The sequence below is a fragment of the Bos indicus genome, chromosome 13, assembly GCF_029378745.1.
Source record: "Bos indicus isolate NIAB-ARS_2022 breed Sahiwal x Tharparkar chromosome 13, NIAB-ARS_B.indTharparkar_mat_pri_1.0, whole genome shotgun sequence".
In the NCBI taxonomy this organism is placed as follows: domain Eukaryota; kingdom Metazoa; phylum Chordata; class Mammalia; order Artiodactyla; family Bovidae; genus Bos; species Bos indicus.
The window spans coordinates 72,396,811-72,416,164 of record NC_091772.1 but is presented as its reverse complement, the minus strand read 5'-3'; the positions used below and the strand labels follow the sequence as shown (position 1 = coordinate 72,416,164).

The 19,354-nt window shown below is 48.4% G+C and overlaps 1 protein-coding gene across 3 annotated transcripts in view; it reads right to left on the bottom strand.

The window, feature by feature from the left end:
* The window catches only part of TOX2 (TOX high mobility group box family member 2), a 158,812-nt gene extending 156,839 nt beyond the window's left edge, over positions 1–1,973 (bottom strand). For 2 of the 3 annotated variants that reach the window (XM_070801724.1, XM_070801723.1), the window contains exon 1: positions 1,822–1,973. In XM_070801724.1, coding sequence (XP_070657825.1) covers positions 1,822–1,920 — 99 coding nt within the window. In that variant the 5' untranslated portion in view covers positions 1,921–1,973. Of the gene's footprint in view, positions 1–485; positions 1,606–1,821 lie in introns of those variants that run through there. The other variant, XM_070801725.1, reaches the window with a different exon arrangement.
* Positions 1,974–19,354: the final 17,381 nt, after the last annotated feature.

Below are 19,354 nucleotides of genomic sequence, written 5' to 3'. Positions count from 1 at the left end.
GATAGACAATTGCCCCCCACCCCCCACACACACATCCAACTGTCTTCTGCTTCCTAAAGATTCCACTTACTACTTCTCATCAATTTTCCCTCCATCAGATGGAAGCGGCCAGAGAACTGGCCTTCTCTTGAAGACACCATCCTCCTCTTTTGCTTCTAACTTTGCCAGTCACTGGACCAAAGATAAATCGCCCCATCCTCCGCGCGATCTCACTTACCGCCCGTCCCCGCCCCAGGTCTGGGGGCCCCGGACCCCACCCCATGCTCCAGGGGAACTGCGCAGGGCTCTCTGCCCCTAGACTCCAGAAGCCGCTCCCCAAGGCCTGAGGACGCAGCCAGAGAGGCTCAGCCGGGGCGGCCCCCAGGTTCCGCGCGGGGACGCCCCCTCCCCGCAGCATCCCCATAGCAAGAAGCTTGATGAAGAGCCTGCGGGGTGCGGTTAAGACCCCGGAGGGGCGCCGACCCAGCCACCGGACTGGCACTCACCACGCAGCGCCACGGAGCCCGCGCGTCTGCGCCTTGGCCCCGGGGAAACCCACGCGCGCCGTTCAATCCGGGCTCCGAGTGACGAAAAGCCGCGCTCGGCTCCGGCCGGCCCGGGACCGACGAACCGACTAGCGGACGCACTGACTGTCCAGCTTCCTAACTTAAGTTTGAAAGTTCCCTCCCGGGCGAAAGAAGAGTCTCGGACTGCGGCGCTGCCCCGCAGGGTCCGGGGCTGGGCTGGCAGCGCGGAGCAGGGTCGGACGCCGCCCGTCCCGGCTTTCAGAAGCGCGAGCTCTCATCGCGCCCGTGCCGGGCAGCGCGGCGGGGACTTGGCTCCAGGTAGGACCTGGTCGCGGGAAGGGGTGGCGATCTCGGGAAAGAAGGGGCTCCCCTCACCACAACTCCAGTCGGGAGAGCGCCCGCTCGCCGTTCCGGGGAGGGGAAAGGCCTCGATGGGCCATTGCCAGCTCGGAATCCGAGGCTCCGCCGGATTTACCGATTCGTAAACGGCCCAATTCGTGCGCTTCGGCGGCAAGAAGTTAAAAAACCCCGACGCGCGGGTGTGGATGGCCGGTCGCGGGGTAGAGGGGGCGGGATGCTGCTGCCCCTGGGTGTGACCGCGCGTGACTGGGTGACTGTCAGGGCGATTCGTGTGCCTGAGGTTCACCGTCCACGGGGTGGGTGGCTGTGGGTGACAGCGTGCGACTGTGGAAGTCACTGGGAGCGCGGGCGAGTGACTGTCGGAGCGACTTCTTTGTGTGCTTGTCCCGAGTTGTGGCTGCGTGTGGCGGCGTGGGGGCACGGGACGCGGTGTGCGGCGGCGTCGCGTGAGAACGGTGACTTGTGCGTGGCGGGGTGACAGTGCAGGTGGGCGCGTGACTGCGTGTGATTGTGTACGGATGAGGGTGACCTGTGCAGGACGGTAGTGTGAGCAGGTGCATGGCTGGGCGAGAGTGGGTCACTGCGCGTCGGCTCGTGAATGCAGGCGAGGCCGTCAGGGGGGACGTGGTGAGTGTGTCACTGTGACTTCGTGTGAGCAACTGTCGGGTGACTTCTGCCTGTGATCCCAACAACTCCGGGCGTTGAGTGTCACCACCAAGGGGATCGGCGTGAGCGGCGTGTGTGCCCGTCGGCAGGGCTGGGGGTGGGGGGGGTGCGTGTGCCCGCGCGTCCGCACCGCCGGCATCTCCCCGCGCGTGTCCCCGAGAGCGCCCGTGTCCCGAGCCGCCGGGTGACCGCTGCCCGCGCGCTCCAGCCCGGGACGCTCCGGCGCGGCGCGGGGTCCGAAGGCGCGGGCAGGCCCCGCCCGCCGGGCCCCCACCCCGCCCCCGCCTACCTTGCCGCAGTGGTAATAGTCCAGGGGCGCCAGGCCGGTCGGCTCGGCCCCAGGCCGCGCGCCCACCGCGGGCGCCGAGGGGTACAGGCGGACGTCCATGGCGGGCGCGGCGGCGGCGGCGGCGGCTCCCGCGGGCAGTGCCTGGGCGGGCGGCGGGTGGGAGCCAGTGTGCGAGCGGGTGTGTGAGCGCGGGGGGCGGGCCGGGGGCGGCGCCCGGCGGAGCGCCCCGCCCCCGCCCGCCCGCCCGCCCGCCAGCGCGCGCTATTGTTCCGGCCGCGGGCGCAGCGGAGGGCCGGGGGCCTGGGCCCCGGGGGAAGATCGCTCCCGCGGTCCGGGCAGACGCCGGGTCCCCGGCCCGGCTCGCCGCCCCCGCGGGTCCCGGAGGGTTGCGCGCCCGTCCAGACGGCCCTTTCCCGTCCCGCCCTCCGCCACCAAGGGTGAGGGGAGGGAGAAAGCCGTACTACACCCTTCCCCAGTAGTGGGACTCTCCCCGCCCTAGATATCAGGGCGTTGCTGAGCCCTGAAGGTGGCAGAAGAGAAGGAACACTTTCGGAGATGGATGCTGCGTTACCCGGCGTTGCCCAGAGCCCGAGGCCGGCCGATCGTAGGATGTCCCCGCTCCCGGTCCCACTGATCTGAATCACTGAGAGAGTGGCCCTGAGCGGGGTGGGGGGCTGCTGCTTAAGTTCTCACTTTACAGATGAGGAAACTGAGGCAAGGACTTGTGGGATCGGTGATGGAGTGGGCTCCGCGGTACCCAGAGGATCCAGGACTGAAGCCACCTGGAGGAGTCTAAAGCATCCTTTAATGACAGAGAGAGGGAAGGGTCATAGAAAGAATAGACTAGGAAGTGGAGTTCTGGGGGAGCGGCCAGAATCGGCCACCCCCATCACCACAACCAACAAACACCACCACTAACCACCACGGTCTCCTGGAGCGAGAGACTGGAAGTGAGATGGCTCCCACAGTGGGGCAGAGAGGTGACTGAAACGGCCCCCCCCCCCCAAAAAAAAGCCCCTCACTCCTCCCATCACCAGCGGATAGCTAGCCTCTGTTGCTCCTCCCCTTCCCATCTAAGAATTGTCTACTCGGAGGGCCTCTATGCCCTCACTTTCCACGGACTGGGCCACCAGCCCTGCCCTCTGGTTCCCGACTCTGGCACACTCAGGATGCCTAGCTGGGAAGGGTCTGAGGCCAGGAGGTGGAAGGAAGCAGGTCAGAATGGGAGTCTTGAGTGGCAGCAGAACATGAGATGGCATCTGGAGAAAAGGGAGTGAGCCCCTTGCCCTCACAGGAACCAGCTTGGAACTTAGCTCCCAACTGTGATCTGGGCTTTGCTGGTCCTGGCTTCAAGCTGCTGCTGCTACTGCTAAGTCTCTTTAGTCGTGTCCGACTCTGTGCGACCCCATAGACGGCAGCCCACCAGGCTCCCCCCTCCCTGGGATTCTCCAGGCAAAAATACTGGAGTGGGTTGCCATTTCCTTCTCCAATGCATGAAAGTGAAAAGTCAAAGTGAAGTCGCTCAGTCGTGTTCGACTCTTAGCGACCTCATGGACTGCAGCCTACCAGGCTCCTCCGTCCATGGGATTTTCCAGGCAAGAGTACTGGAGTGCGGTGCCATTGCTTTCTCCACTTATTTATGACCATAAGGATGCCCTGATACAAGATAGGTGAGGGAAAAAGGCTTTCACTAAAGGTTTGGGAACAACAGAAGGAAATTACAGCTCAGAAAGGAAAGAACTTCTAAATACATTTCATCAATAATTGTTTCTAAAATTCATTGTCATATCTCATTAGAATGAATTTCCCACTGGTCCCTCTCCTTTTTTTTCCCCAATCTGAATCCAACTGACCCAGCAGCATTTATTGAAAAGATCACCTTTCCTCCCACTTCTCTACAGTGTTAACTTTGTCATAAACCAGGTAATCCATATGTTCATCAGACAGTTTCTGAATTTTCTAGTCTGTTCCATTAGCCTGTTTGTCTCTCCTTGAGCCATTGTCTCATTGACTGAACTTCTGTAATTTTCAATAAGTCTTTAATGTCCCATAGACTAAATCTACCCACCTTTCCTCCAGAGCGCCTTGCCTATTCTTGACATTTGCACTTTCATAAAAATTTTAAAATAAAGGTTGTCTGTTTACACACACACTGGCACACACACAATCCTGCTGAGATTTGATTGCTATCGCATAGAATCTTTAGATCAATTTGAGTAAAACTGACATTAGTAAATATTAAGTCTTCCTATCCATAAACATGGTATGTCCCTTCATTTATTTAGGTTTTTAAAAAAAGTTATCTCAGCAGTGTTTTGTAGTTTCTTATATACAGAACTTGCACACATTTTAATAGATTTAGTCCTGGATATTTTATGGTTTTGATGCTATTATCAATGGTTTTTTTATATGTGAGGATTTTTTTTTAATTTTCTGTTTGCTGCCAGTATAGTGTGGTGGTTTTAAAATACGTCAGCAAATTATTTGCTGCTGCTGCTAAGTCACTTCAGTCGTATCTGACTCTGTGTGACCCTATAGACGGCAGCCCACCAGGCTCCCCCATCCCTGGGATTCTCCAGGCAAGAACACTGGAGTGGGTTGCCATTTCCTTGTTCAATGCAGGAAAGTGAAAAGTGGAAGTGAAGATGCTCAGTCGTGTCCGACTCTCAGCGACTCCATGGACTGCAGCCTACCAGGCTCCTTCGTCCATGGGATTTTCCAGGCAAGAGTACTGGAGTGGGTTGCAAATTATTTGATATCCTCCTAAATAGTGGAGCCTAATAACCTTCCTCTTTAAAAGTTTTGGTTTTAATCGTTTTTAATAAGTTGAATGTCGCAGAAGTGATACAGAATTGAGTCTAGGTTATGCAAGTTGATATATCTTTTGCCTGGCTCTTTGTCTTGGGACATTTGTCTTTGGAACACTAAGCAGTATGTAAGAAGCCCTAGGCTGCTATGCTTTGAAGAAGTCTAAAGTAGCCCACACAGAGAATCCATATGCAGTGACCTTAAGACTGAAAAAGGAGAAGAAAATGCCACCAGTCCCCTGCCATTCTAGCTCCATATACGGACTGACCGAAATCCTGAAACAATGAAAAACCCTGAAACATCCAGCTGAGTTCTTCCTCAATCCAAAATGCACAGAAATCATGAGAGTTAATAACAATTATAATTTTAAATCATAAAGTTTTGGAACGATTTGTTACTTGGGAATAGAGATCTGGAACATACATAGAAATAGATTTTTGTGCAATGCCTCTATATCTAGCAACCCTGCCAAACTCGCTTATTCTAACAATTTTTCTGTAGATTGTTAGGTGGCACAGTGGTAAGAATCCACCTGCCAATGCAGGAGGCCCAGGAGACGCAGGTTTGATCCCTGGGTCAGGAAGACCCCCTGGAGGAGGAAATGGCAACTCACTCCAGTATTCTTGCTTAAAAAATCTCACGGATAGAGGAGCCTGTGATGTTACAGTCCATGGGGTTGCAAACAGTTGGACACAACTGAGTGTCTGAGCACGCACAAATGCACTCAGGCGAACATTCTACTTCATCTATAAAAATGAGAGTTTTCATTTTTCCTTTTCAATCTTTAAACATTTATTTCTTTTTCTTGCTTTGGTGCACTGGCTAGTATTGCCAGTACATTTTGGAAAGAAGTAATAGTAACAGGCATCCTTATCTCATTCCTGATCTCAAAGGAACACTATCAATATTTCACCATTTATTATGTTGCCTGCTGTAGTTTTTTTTTTTTTTTTACTTGCTCTTTTGTTTAATTTCATTTTGTTTTTGCAGGTTGAGGAGGTCAGTCCTCACAGTAAATCTTCTGGGTCAGGAATAAGACTGCTGTCGTGATTTTACAGATAAGAAGTGTGAGGCCTAGTGAGGAATCCTCAGCATCACAGTGTTAATAGCTGGACTAATCAATCAGTGGTACCTAAGCCTGGAATCCCACTTTCCATTGCCCATATTTCCACAGTCTTGGTCTCGCTGACTCTGGTTGAGGCTGTAGAACAATTACCACCAGAGTATGGAGGCCCAAGTGCAGTGGGTCAGCTTCGGGAAGCAATTCAGCCACCCTGTCAGTCACCTATGTCCATTCCCTTCCCTGAGCAAGGTCAGCACCAAAGAGATCTCTGGGCATTTTGGCAGTGGAGCCCAGCAAGGAAGCCATGCAGACCCCAGAGCTTGGGTTTGCCCGTTTTTTGTTGGGAGTTGATCAGATAGGAAGTCAATGACTCATTTCCCCCAAAGAAATGCCTCAGCCTCATTTGTTGTTCTCAGAATGGGAGTGGGGCTTCTCTTCCTCTGAGAGATGGGAGTCTCTCAGCTGGTTGAGGCTGGGTTGGTCTTGCCCTGCCTGCCACAATCCAGTGTGAGGACCCAGAGTATCTGCTTTTGCATCTCCCAGTTCTCAGTTTCTGATATCATCAATAGCTGATATCTCAGAATATGGATGTGTCTTAATATGTTTTATTATTATTTAGCTATGGTAAGGAAGATAGATCAGGAAACAATTGACATTGAAAAGATAATTTGTTGCTCACAGTTTCCAAGAGAAGAGGCAGGCCATACCGTAGGGGCCACATAGGGAAATACCAGCTTCAGGTAGGAGGCAAGGGACAGGGAATAATTGTAGGCAAGAACGTTTATTGTGGTTACCATGTGAAGGAACAGGCTTCCCCGGTGTCTCAGTGATAAAGAATCCCACTGCCAATGCAGGAGACGCCAGTTCGGTCCCTGGGTCAGGAAGATCTCCTGGGGGAGGAAATAACCCACTCCAGCATTCTTGCTGGAAAATTGCATGGACAGAGGAGCCTAGAGGGCTACAGTCCATAGGGTGGCAAAGAGTTGGACATGACTGAGCACACACATACACGCAAGTGAAGGAACAGCCAGAGCAGCATAAACAAATTTAGGATTGGCTAGTTTGAATCATTTCCATGTGGACATGTGGTAGACTTGTACTTCCCCACCCACTGGTACTTAGGTATATGACCTTGTGACTTGCTTTAGCCAAGGAAACATGAGCACAGTGGTGTGTGTCACTTCCAGGTGGGAGATTTAAGTGTCTGGGCATTCTTAACCCCCTTCTCTTTTCCTTCCACCACGAAAACCCTAACAAGTTCTAGCTCATTCACTAAGACTCAATGAAAGTAACACCTCTTCAGTGAAGACTTCTCCAAGAATCCAACTCATTGCTGCAATTTGCTGCTCCAATAACTGTCTGCACACGGGACTGTTAGAGTTAGATTTCACCCAACCGTAATAACACAACTGCCCTGACAGTATCTTAAGGAGGGATGATGGTGCCTCATTCATCTTGGTGCCTCCAGTGACTAACACAGGATGGATGTTTCATGCCCACTTCCAGGAGAGCTAGAGCTCTCAAGGGATTTCCTATCTACACACACACACACATACACACACAGACACACACATACACTCAGGAAGAAGTCACCTCTGAATTGTTCGGATTCCAGGGAACAGATGGGCTACATTTGCCAGTCAGGGGAGTCACAGTATAGCACACATGGGTGGCTTCCAGCAGTGTCTCTTCCCCTCCAGTGGCTACTGTGCATAAGATCTGACCCGGGCTTTGATGTCATGGATATGTTAAGCTGGGTTGGGGAAAGGCTCACTTCTCTTAGTTGGAATTTTCCAAAAGCTGATTCTGAAGCAAGAATCCTAGTGCAAGTAATGTACTGGAGAGGGATTCCAGGACACATGGGAAAGGGGTGGAAAAGTGATCCCAGGAAAGAAAGACAGTCAGTAAAAGGCACGTTATCAAGCAAATTACCACTGCAGGCAAATGAAGCCTCACTCCACTGGGGAATTCTGGAAAACAATGTGGAACACTGCCACAGAGTCATTCCACTTGAGGGGCAGAGAGCTGGAGTCTTTACCCACCAGCTCCTCATAGTCTTGGTTGAAGATTGCGCTCAGAAGGCAGTTCGGCCTGAAAGGTAGAATGGGGCTCTGGCAACCAGAGAGTCAACAGGCAAGGAGATGCAGGTTCCAAGAGCTGGCAGTTCGGGCTTCATGCACTGGAACGGTGAGTCTGTGGGGATGTGGGCAGAGCCCCTGTAGTGTCTGCCGCAGGGTTCAAGTCCATCTAATAGCAGAGCAGAACTCTGCTATCTTTTGGCACTCTCATGTCATGTGTGTGCATGTGCATGCATGCATCTGCTTCAGGAACTTGGTTGAAGTGGGTGACTATTGTCTGGTGCATCCGTTGGGCATTCTTGGGGCCCCAACCACTGTGCCCCCTCAACAGCACTCCAACCTATGATTTCTGACCACTGGCCAAGTCAGCCCACAACTTCCACTCAAAAGGTCTGCTGGGAAAGATCAAATGAACCAAATGCATGTGTGGCAGAGACTTTAGCACAGGATAATTCATTCAGGCCCTTCATGTAACAGCACTGAGACACCAAGGGCTCTGAGTTTAAATCCCCGGCTCTGCTCAACTCCCTGTTTTGCCCTATCCAAGTCAATGTACCTCTTTGAGGCTCAGTTTCCTCTTCTGAAAAATGGGAAAGTAGTGCCTGCTGCTGCCTGCTGCCAAGTCGCCTCAGTCGTATCCGACTCTGTGCGACCCCATAGATGGCAGCCCACCAGGCTCCCCCATCCCTGGGATTCTCCAGGCAAGAACAATGGAGTAGGTTGCCATTTCCTTCTCCAATGCATGAAAGTGAAAAGTGAAAGTGAAGTCGCTCAGTCGTGTCCAACTCCTAGCAACCCCATGGACTTCAGCCTACCAGGCCCCTCCGTCCATGGGATTTTCCAGGCAAGAGTACTGGAGTGGGGTGCCATTCCACCGGTTTGTTGTGAGAAGCAATGAGGACATCAATAGTAAAACATTTCTAAAACTCTGAAGCACCAGTTAGTTGTGAGTCACTGTTATTAAGGCACATTTTCCTAGTCAACAACTCTAAAGTTGCCTCAGAAAAGGAGGGAACTTCGCCCTGATGTCCCACCCACCCTGATGTCCTATTCATGGATGTCCCACCCATGAATCCCTCTCCAGTTTTCCAGAAGGGCAGTGCCAGAGCCCATCTGTGAGACTTTACACTCTTTGGACTTTCATGGGGAGAGGGGATGGTGCTGGGAGGAAGGAGAAAGGTTGGAGAACCCTTGGGAGGGAACTAGAGATCATGGAGCCCTGCTGTGGGAACCAGCCCATTATCAGCTCCCCCCACCAGCCTTCATGGTGGGCATTATTATCAAGGCACTTTTTACAAATGAGGAAACTGAGGCTTAGAGAAAATTCCCTGAACCTCAGACACACAGCCAGAACTTTGCAGAGCTGGGATTCCTCATGAGTACTTGGAATTCATGCTCCTTCTGCAACAGCACACTACACTTGAGTTTAAATTACATCGTGCAGATTGTCTTACAACACAAAGAGCTTGTAATGAGTGCGCTATCTGGACCACATTCCCTGAGAACTCTCAAGGATTCCTTACCTGTCTGTGCCGTGTGCACACCTGTATATTACTGTGCACTGGTTACAGAAGGACAGAACACAGAAAAATTAAGTGTGAATGAACCCCACTCAAAAAAGAAACAAGAAATCTAAATAAACCACCATGTGCAGTTCTCTAAGAAGAAATTAAAAGATATTCTAATAACAGCTAAAAAGTACCTAGTACCAGATGTGTGCCTGACTGTGTTAAATGTTGTACATATATTACCTCTGTTAATCCTGACCAACCCCATGAGGTAGGTTCTAGTCTTATTGCTATTTTACAAATGAAGAAACTGAGGCACAAAGAGACCAAGTAACTTATCTGTAGTTAGCACATGGTGTAAGCAGGATTTTCAACTAGTTGATTTGACTCCAAAGCCTACACTCATAACCACCAGACCTCACTGTGGCTGTGCTTTGTGGCTCAGTCATGTCCAGCTCTTTGTGACCCCATGGACTACAGCCTGCTAGGCTCCTCTGTCCATGGGGATTCTCCAGGCAAGAGTACTGCAGTGGGTTGCCATGCTCTCCTCCAGGGGATCTTCCCAACCCAAGGATCAAACCCAGGTCTCCCGCATTGCAGGCAAATCCTTTACTGTGTGAGCCACCAGGGAAGCCCACTAGACCTCACTGTATCTCTCTAATATTACATGTAAATTTCACCTTATACAAAAAAGAAAGCTCTGTTAGTGTTTTATTGGAATTGTATTTAGTTACTAAATTAACTTGGATAGAATTGAGAGTTTCTTGATAAAAAGTCTTTCAATATTTAGAAATTATATATATATATATATATATATATATATATATATATATATATATATAAATATAAAGTCTTCCCTGGCGCCTCAGTGATAAAGAACTCACTTACCAATGCAGGAGGAGCCCTGCTGTGGGAACCAGCCCATGGACAGAGGAGCCTGGTGGGCTACAGTCCATGGGGTGTCAAAGAGTCAGATTCTACTTAGTGACTAAACAACAATGACATATAAATATAAAGGAATACTATTAAAGTTGTGGATGAATATCTTGTGTCAACAAAACCAATGCAGGAGGAGCCCTGCTGTGGGAACCAACCCATGGACAGAGGAGCCTGGTGGGCTACAGTCCATGGGGTGTCAAAGAGTCAGATTCTACTTAGTGACTAAACAACAATGACATATAAATATAAAGGAATACTATTAAAGTTGTGGATGAATATCTTGTGTCAACAAAACTAACTAAACTCTCTTATTCTAACAGTTTTTCTGTAGATTCTCTTGAATTTTCTGCATGAATGGTCCCATTATCTGTACAAAGAGGATGGGAGGGAAACTGAATCTGCTTTTCTGTTCCAATCACCTTATTACTTGTTTGTTTTTTCTTATTGCATTGTCCACGTCCTCTAGAATCAATGCTATATAGAAATGTTGATATCAGGAATGCTTGTCTTTTTCCTTACTTTAATAGGTACACAGTTCACATTTCACCATTAAGCTATTAAGTAAGATACTGTAAACTTTTGTTAATGCTGCTGCTGCTGCTAAGTTGCTTCAGTTATGTCCGACTCTGTGAGACCCCATAGACGGCAGCCCACCAGGCTCCCCCATCCCTGGGATTCTCCAGGCAAGAACACTGGAGTGGGTTGCCATTTCCTTCTCCAGTGCATGAAAGTGAAAAATGAAAGTGAAGTCCCTCAGTCATGTCTGACTCTTAGCGACCCCATGGACTGCAGCCTAACAAGCTCTTCCATCCATGGGATTTTCCAGGCAAGAGTACTGGAGTGGGGTGCCATTTCCTTCTCCGAAAACTTTTGTTAATACTCTTTATCAATTAAAAAGTTTCTTTTTAGTTCCTCTTCCGCTAAGAGATTTTTCTGGTGATCATGGATTAATTCTAATTTATAACACTTTTTAAGCATTTATTAAAATAATCATCTGGATTTTATCTTCTAACTTACTAACATTGTAAATTATATTATGTTAATATGTATTTTCATGGTGAACCATCCTTGAATTCCTGGGATAACTGTTGGAAATTCTATTAAGTCATAATTCATTTTTCAGCTCACTGCTAAAGCCATTTGCATCATTTCATTTAGAATTTTTGCATCTATGTTAGTAGTTGAAACTGTTCTTAAAATTTTTTTCTGTTATTGCCAAGCTTTGCATGTCAAGGCTATATTCATTTTGCCTAATGAGTTGAGGGAGACTTTTGGTAACTGATTCAACTGCTTAAATTATAATTGTATCATTATGTCATATTTTTCTCCAGTAAATGTTGGTAAATTATATTTCTAGAAAGTTGCTCATTTTCTCTAACTTTTCAAATGTATTAGTATAAAGGTGTTTTAGTCTTATGGTTTTAAGAACTCTTCTGTATCTATTATCCATTCTTTCTCTCTCCTTTTCTTTATCAAGGTTTGTCTTTGTCATTAGACTATATTTTTTTCTGAATTATATATGTTCTATTTTCTATATTCTCCTCCAATCCACAAATTTTCTATAGCAACTGGATTAAAAATTAATAATTTTAAAGAAAGGCAATTATAAATTATCTGGCAATTATAAAGTATTTGGCAAATATTAGTAAAGCTAATATGTGAAAAATGTTTTTGATCACATATCAGAGACTAGAGATTGAACTATGATAAGGACTTAATTTGTGCTCTCAAGGAGCTCACAGCTGAACTGAGAAGGCAGACAAACAAATGGTCAATTAAATAGTGTAGGAAACACAATAGAGGTGAGAAAAAGAGTGGGAATGGGAACACAAAAAAGGGCTTCCTGAAGGAGGTGATGATGAACTGGGCACGGGAGGATATTTAGGAGTTAGGCAAGTACAGAAATTGGGTATCTCTTGGTTCTACCCATGGGCCCATCTTCAGTTGACTCAGCTTAAGAATATCTGCTAATATTTCCCTCTTCTAAGGATAAGACTCCACTTTGGGCCCAGACACCCCTCTGGTCTATATTCTCCATCACCTGTAGTAGCCTTAGTGATATACAGGCTTGGGCAAACGAGAATAAATATAGAGTTTATTGGTACTTCTCATGTTGAAGAAGATATTTGACAAAGCCACTTAGAGTGACAGCCACTCCCCAATTGCTGATGGTTTGTAAATAGGCCCAGCCTTAGAAGAAATATCAGAACAAGTACATTAAAATAAAAGATGTACAACTCTCTGATCACTCTCTTCCAGTTCTTTTCCTTGGGGGTCTCAAGAAACTACTTGGGAGAAGCCTAAATTTCCTGGTCCAAAGATGTTCAGAAAAGTAGGGCTTAGAGTCGCTGAAATTGGACAGAGAGAAATCTGGCTATGGCAGTGAGAAATAAGAAGAGTTTCTCGGTCCTGGAATACTGACAGCAACCACTCAGCTATGGACTCTGAAGAACCCCACTGAGCACTTACTATGTACTAAGTGTCTGACGTGTATTATTCACCTAATTCTCTCAACCACCTGTGAAGTTGTCATTGTCAGCCTTCCCAGCTTACAGGTCAAGAAAGTGAAGCTCAGAAAGGTTAGGTGACTTGCCCTAAAGAACTCTGGACCTGAGATTCACATCCAAGCAACTTAGTTCCAGAACCCTCATGCACCATCTCATATGGGGTCGTGTCTCCAATGCCTGGGACAGAGCAGACCTTAGGAGACTAAAGAATGGAATCAGTGAAAAGCACAAATTACCATGAAGGCTAGTAAGCAATGTGAAAAATTATTTTCCTACAGTGGTAAGTGAAAAACAAATAACAAAATGGTGGTGGTGGTGGTGTGTGTGTCTGTGTGTGCGTGCATGCACACACGTGTGTGTTAACGATAGACTAGGAAAGAGCATGAGGGAACTTTCTGGAGTGATCCTGATGTTCTGTATCTCGGGTTACACAGGCATATGCAGTTGTCAAAACTCAGAGAATGTACATTTAATATTTGTACAGAGCTTCCCTGATGGCTCAGTGGTAAAGAAACCGTCTGCCAATGCAGGAGCCACTGGCTTGATCCCTGATCCGGGAAGATCCCACCTGCTGCAGAGCGACCAAGCCCGTGTGCTACGCCTATTGAGCCTGCAGTCTAGAGCCTAGGAGCTGCAGCTGCTGAAGCCTGAGTGCCGTAGAGCCTATGCTCGGCAGCAAGAGAAGTCACTGCAACGAGAATCCCTCGCACTGCAACTAGAGAGTAGCCCCGCTCTTTGCAACTAACGAAAAGCCCATGCAGCAACGAAGACCCAGCAGAGCCAAAAATAAAAATGAATAAAATAAAAAAAAACTACCTTTGTTAAACAACCAGTATGCACCAGTTGGAGAAGGCAATGGCACCCCATTCCAGTACTCTTGCCTGGAAAACCCCATGGATGGAGGAGCCTGTTAGGCTGCAGTCCATGGGGTCGCTAAGAGTCGGATACCACTGAGCGACTTCACTTTCACTTTTCACTTTCATGCGTTGGAGAAGGAAATGGCAACCCACTCCAGTGTTCTTGCCTGGAGAATCCCAGGGACGGGGGAGCCTGGTGGGCTGCCGTCTATGGGGTCGCACAGAGTCGGAAACGACTGAAGTGACTTAGCATGCACCAGTTATTGGATTAGATGCTAACTAAACAAAGCAAAAAAAATGTAACAGACTCTCAATAGAAGTTTGTTAAAAAAAAAAAAAAAGATTTGCATGTTTCATTGCACGTAAATTTCAAATCAAGAGAAAAAAAGGTAAACAAATATCAGACTTTTATTAATTACACACATACTGATATATTCTAGGGGAGTTAAACCATGCCAGCATTTGAAATGTGTCCAAAAAATAAAGATTGATGGATGAGTGGAGAAATGGCTAGATGGATAAATATGTAATAAAGCCAGAAAATGTAAAATGTCAATAGCCAAATTCAGGTGGTGGGCATACGGGTGTTGGCTGTAATATTCCTCCAGTATTGTTTACTAAACTGTTATGAAAAAGCGGTGAAGGAAAAGATCTTGGTATATTGTGGTGGCAATTGTTTAAAGAGCTTTTTTGTTTGCCTGCCGCTTTGCCTGCATCCTGGTATTTACGATGCTTTCCCCTTTAAAAGAATGGAGAGAGAGCCCTGCCTCCCACTCTTCCTTCCTTCCCTCCCTTCCTCCCTCATTTCATCCAGGAAATAGCGACTAAGTGCCAATGCTGGGTTGGCAGCAAATCCCTTCTCAGGTTCCCCTCCTCTATGCTGCTGCTCCCCTTCCCCAAGCAGCACTGGCTACTCCCTCTGATGAGCAACTGTCTTCGGTTCCAACTAAAGTCCATTTGGAGTTACAAGCAGAGCATGGTACTTGGGAACCCTGCCATACCATCCACCTTGGAGTGAAAGAATCTGCCTTATCTTTGCATCCCCCACCCCAGGTCTTCATCTGGCATGCAGGGGATCATACAGGACTGTCTAAGGAATGCAGAGAGAGAGAGAAAAAGTGTCCTGAATCCAGCAGGTAGAATTCTAGATGATTTTGCTTTCAAACTTTCTTTACTGGTGTCCGATTGCCTTTTGGATAAGGAGAACACACAGCTCGCTCAGGGGCCCCAGTGATGCTGTCGACAAGCCTTTTTACCCATCAAGGGAGGACGAACCCGCTTGCTTTGCGACTTGCAGTGATGTTCGTTTCCTTGGCTATTTGTTTATCATTGGCTTATTTATTTTTCTTTTGTTTGCCATATGGTTCCTTTAAAATATCCAGAGAAGGAAGCCACTATACATAAAGAAATTTGAATTTTTGAATGCCCGCTTCCCATCTGAAATGTCACTTGCACGTTAAGTCTCTGTCCCTGAGTTGCTGTGGCAACCTCAGCAGCACTCTTTGCCCGGGGTGACAAAGGGGCCCTTTGTTAGCCGGGAGGCCAGGTCTGGGTGCAGGGACATCCTATTCAGCCCATCGTAACAAAGGAGCGCACGTCCCCCTCTCTGAGCAGGGCAGCCGCCGGCCCGATTATGCCTGCACTGTTGACAACCTTCCATGGGGAGACCGGGAAAAGAAATCCCCTTTTATTGGCATCTTTGAGCCAAAGTTGTTTTTTTCCCCCTTTTTCTCTCTGTGCTGCTCGCTGTATAAAAACCCCTGCAAAGGGCCCCACTCATGCTCTTGCAAAGAAAAAATACCAATTGTGAGGCCTCCCTGGAAGAGGGATGTGGTTCCCAATCTTAATTGAATCTCCTAAACTTGGTTATTAAATGGCAACTCCAGCAGCAGTGGGTGAGCAAATGGGTTCTTCAAATTTTAGCAAGCGGCCTGGCTCTGGCCCAGAAAAGAGTGTTGGCCACCCTTGGATCTGCAATGATCTCTGTTCCCAAGAGCAAGGGGCTTGTGCTAAGGACAGGGGACCACCCCTCACATATTCTGACCAGATCTGGGGCTCAAGTGTGCCACTCAGCCTTGGAAAGCTGAAACCCCGGGGAGGAAGTGGGGCTGGGCAGTACCTAGGGAGATGACTGAAATGGTCGTGTGAGAGCAAGGCTAGGAACCCAGCATCCTGACCTCCAGGCCTAGGCTCTTCAAGGTCACTGGTGGGTAGAGAACAGCCCCAGACCCAGGCTACACCCATGGCCCTCCGTCTGCTGCCAGAGCCTTCTGCCTGCAGGTTAGGCTCAGTTGAGGCTCTTACAGCATTTTTCATGCTCTCTATCACTGCTCCCATCAGCATCACCTTTCACATTCCTCTTTCTGATCCAGCGATGTATGTATTAATAGAAGCTAGGACTGCGGTCTCCAACAGAGCCAGAACTGTCTTATTCACCGTGTACCAGCACAGTGCCTGGCATGCAAGGTGTACTCTGAAAGTATTTGTTGAACCAGTGGATCAAGAATGAGCGAATCTCTCAGTACGGATTCATTTCATTGTACCAAACCCTCCTTGAGGTCAAAGTCACCTTCCTCATTTAGTTCCGTTCCTGCTGTCCTCTGTTGGCAGGTCCAGGGCTGGAGCAGGCTATCCGGGTGACAGACGTGGTCCCTGCCCAACAAGGGCTGCGTTCAGACAGTTGTGTGTGCAGACACTGCAGTGGAGGACAGCGAGAGCCCAATGCGGGAGTGACCCTGGCTGCAGGAAGCAAGAAGGGAGGATGCAAGGAGTACAGAAAGACTTCCAGGCCGAGGACACTCCCAAACAAAGGAATGACCAGAGCTGGCTGAGCTAAGAACAATGCTTTGTTCAGATAAAACAGCAAAAGCAAAAAGGCAGAGTGATGAAGTATTAGTAGTCCATGATATGTAATAGCCCTGTGAAGCTGGCAGTAGGTAGAGAGTACAGAGCGTGGCAGGGAGGCCTGGATAATGCTGGAGAGACAAAGCCAGAGGGAGGACCCTATGAGCCAGGCTTAGGAACTCAAAGCCAGGGCAACCATGAACAGTTGTACATGTTGTGTACTGGGTAAAGGAGGCAAGTAGAGTTGAAATCCAGCCTGCATTCTGTTGGCTAAGCCCGGTGGCCACGTCCAAATCCCTCTACTTAAAAAGGCAGTAAAGTCAGTTTGAAAAAACATAAATTACTCAGATGCCCATTCCTAGGGGTGGGCAACAGTGTCCTCAGTCCAAGCTCCAGGCAGCGTTTGTTGAGGGGAGGTGGTGAAAAGCCCAAAGGAAGGCCAGGCAAGAATCAGGATAAATTAGCAGTTTCCCCAGGATCATTAGGGCCTACTTGGGTTGCCAGGAACATGCACACTCCAGTCCACCCAAATTTTCTAGCCTTCCACACACAGGGTGAAGGTATTTGCAAAGGAGCAGTGAAAACTCTCAATCTCCAAGTCAATCCTCATTAAGAGAAGAGAAGGCAGGAGGGGACGGAGTATGCAAAGGGGTGGAGGTTCTGGTTTTTGAGGTCTCCATGGGATTGGGCTAGAGGAACTATGAGAAGGCTGAGGATAGTACAGTGAGGCCCGCCAGGTTTTAATTTAATACGGGGGAGTGGGAGAGACCGTCTCTAGGGTGTGTCCTCAGCAGTGAGGGTAGGCTGGCCTTCAGAGAGAAGGTGAAGTCCAGGACCAGAAGATTAGGCTGTGAACTGGCTCCTGAGATGGGAGGGTGAAGCCTCAGGCCAGTAACTAGACCATGAGCTCCTCCAGGAAGGACGGGGTGGAATCTGCTTTGTGTTCCAGGCGCCCAGCCCCGTTTCTCATACATGGAAAATGAGCTATAAATATTTGTTCAATTAATGGCTGAATTGATAAAATCAATGACCCCAATATTCTGAATGTTACCTGTGAATGCCTGAGAGGTTTGGAAGGGAAGGTGTGCCAGAGGAAACAAGTACACAGAGACAGTGTCTCTTTTAGGGTGATGTTAGCTGCTGTAACAAATAACACCCAATATCAGTGGTTTAACCTCACTGTTACTCTTTGATTGACAGCTTTCCTCCATGTGGTGATTCAGGGATCCATGCTTCCTCTCTCTCAGGCTCTATCATACCCCAAGGGCCTTGGAGCCCTTTGCATTGAGCAGGCAGATAAAGGCCAGGAGAAGGGAGAAGTTCCAGCTACTTCATACAAACCCCAATCAGGAAGTGACCCATCACTTCCGCTCCCGTTCTCTGGATGAGAACTGGTCCACAGCTCACCCTGGATGCAAGGCAGGCTGGGAAATGTAGTCGACACCTGGAAAGACGCCTTTTCAGAACAATGGAAGGGGTGCCCCTGATGTTTGGTTCATGGACACAGGAGGTGACAGGGATGTGAAGAAGGTGGGTACAGAGGTGCGGTCATGGCCAAGGACAAGAGCAGCCACCAAGTGAGCCTTAGATTGAGCTCTCAGCCTTGCTTGAGATTCTAACTGGACCATGCAGGTGAGTTTTGTGGGGGTGGGGATGGACTCTCTCACGCTGGATCCTCATGGAGTCTTGGGAAATAGAACTCACCAGCTCATGACCCCTTTTAGACAGATGAGGAAACAGGGCCTCAGAGAAGACCTTGGCCAAAGTCAGAAGCCAGAACTAGAACCCGGGGCATCTGTTTCCCAGTCTTGTGCTGACCCACCTAGTCCCCGACCTCTAAATCAATCCCCCAGAGCACGACTGAGATTTTTGTGTCATTTCAGAAAAACAGCCCAGTGCATCACTCTCTTCTGCCTGAGCTTGGAGAGAGCAGCCTGTGGCCATCAAGACTGAGTATTTGCTTTTACTGACAGCTGGGAGGAGGAGCCTTTATTGTCAGCCTCTGTGGGCAGGGCTTGGCCAGGCTCTCCCTGCTGGGTCAGGAATTCTTCCATTATTGCTCAGCAACTCGGTTACAAAATATAGGATCTTTGAACTTGTTTTTAAACACTATCAACTGAGCTCTGTGTTCGTTAATATCCCTTTGTCCTGAAACTGGACCCGGACACAAACATCTTTTCCATCAAAAATTCAAAGGGACCCTTACAAAGTGACAGAGGATTAGATAGCAGTATTTATGATAAGATCCCCCACCCTCTTTTTTTTTTTTTGGCCTAGCACCAAAAATCAAATGCCAAAAAGGCAACCCATCTCAGCTGCTTTGAAACTGGCTGTGTCAGTTCAAAGATTGTTTCACTGTGGACACTGTGTGACCCTGTGTTTGCGCCTCCATGAAATTAATAAGCAATGGAGATTCATGAGCCCTTTATCTCAGTGTCTCCCCCAGTCCTGGCACACAGCAGGTTTAGGAAACAGGATGGAAACCCAAACCCTGTTTTTTCTCTGACCCCCTCCCACTCCCCTAGAAGGCAGCGACTTATAGTTGCTGAGAAATCTGTTATTCGTGGTTTTTCATTTTAAACCTGTGTTCTCACATTGCCTTAAAATGTGTCAACAAAGGCATGGGGAGTATTACCAGCACCCAGCACCGTGTGGATCAGAGCAAATGATCAACAAGTCATCTTTGAATGAATAAAGCAATTAGGTAATTAATGTCCCAAGACGGGCTTTCATACATCACATCATTTCCTGAAAACAAGGACGTGAGTGTACCTCCCCTTTAGCAAAGGGAACTCACTGCAAACTGGAGGATTGGGGTGTGCAAAAATGGCATTTCTGGGGCCTATGACACTCCCCTCTGACCTCAAATCCTACCCACCTATGGCTCTCATCCCCAGATCTTCTTCTCTTCCAATCCTCTTCCTGATGT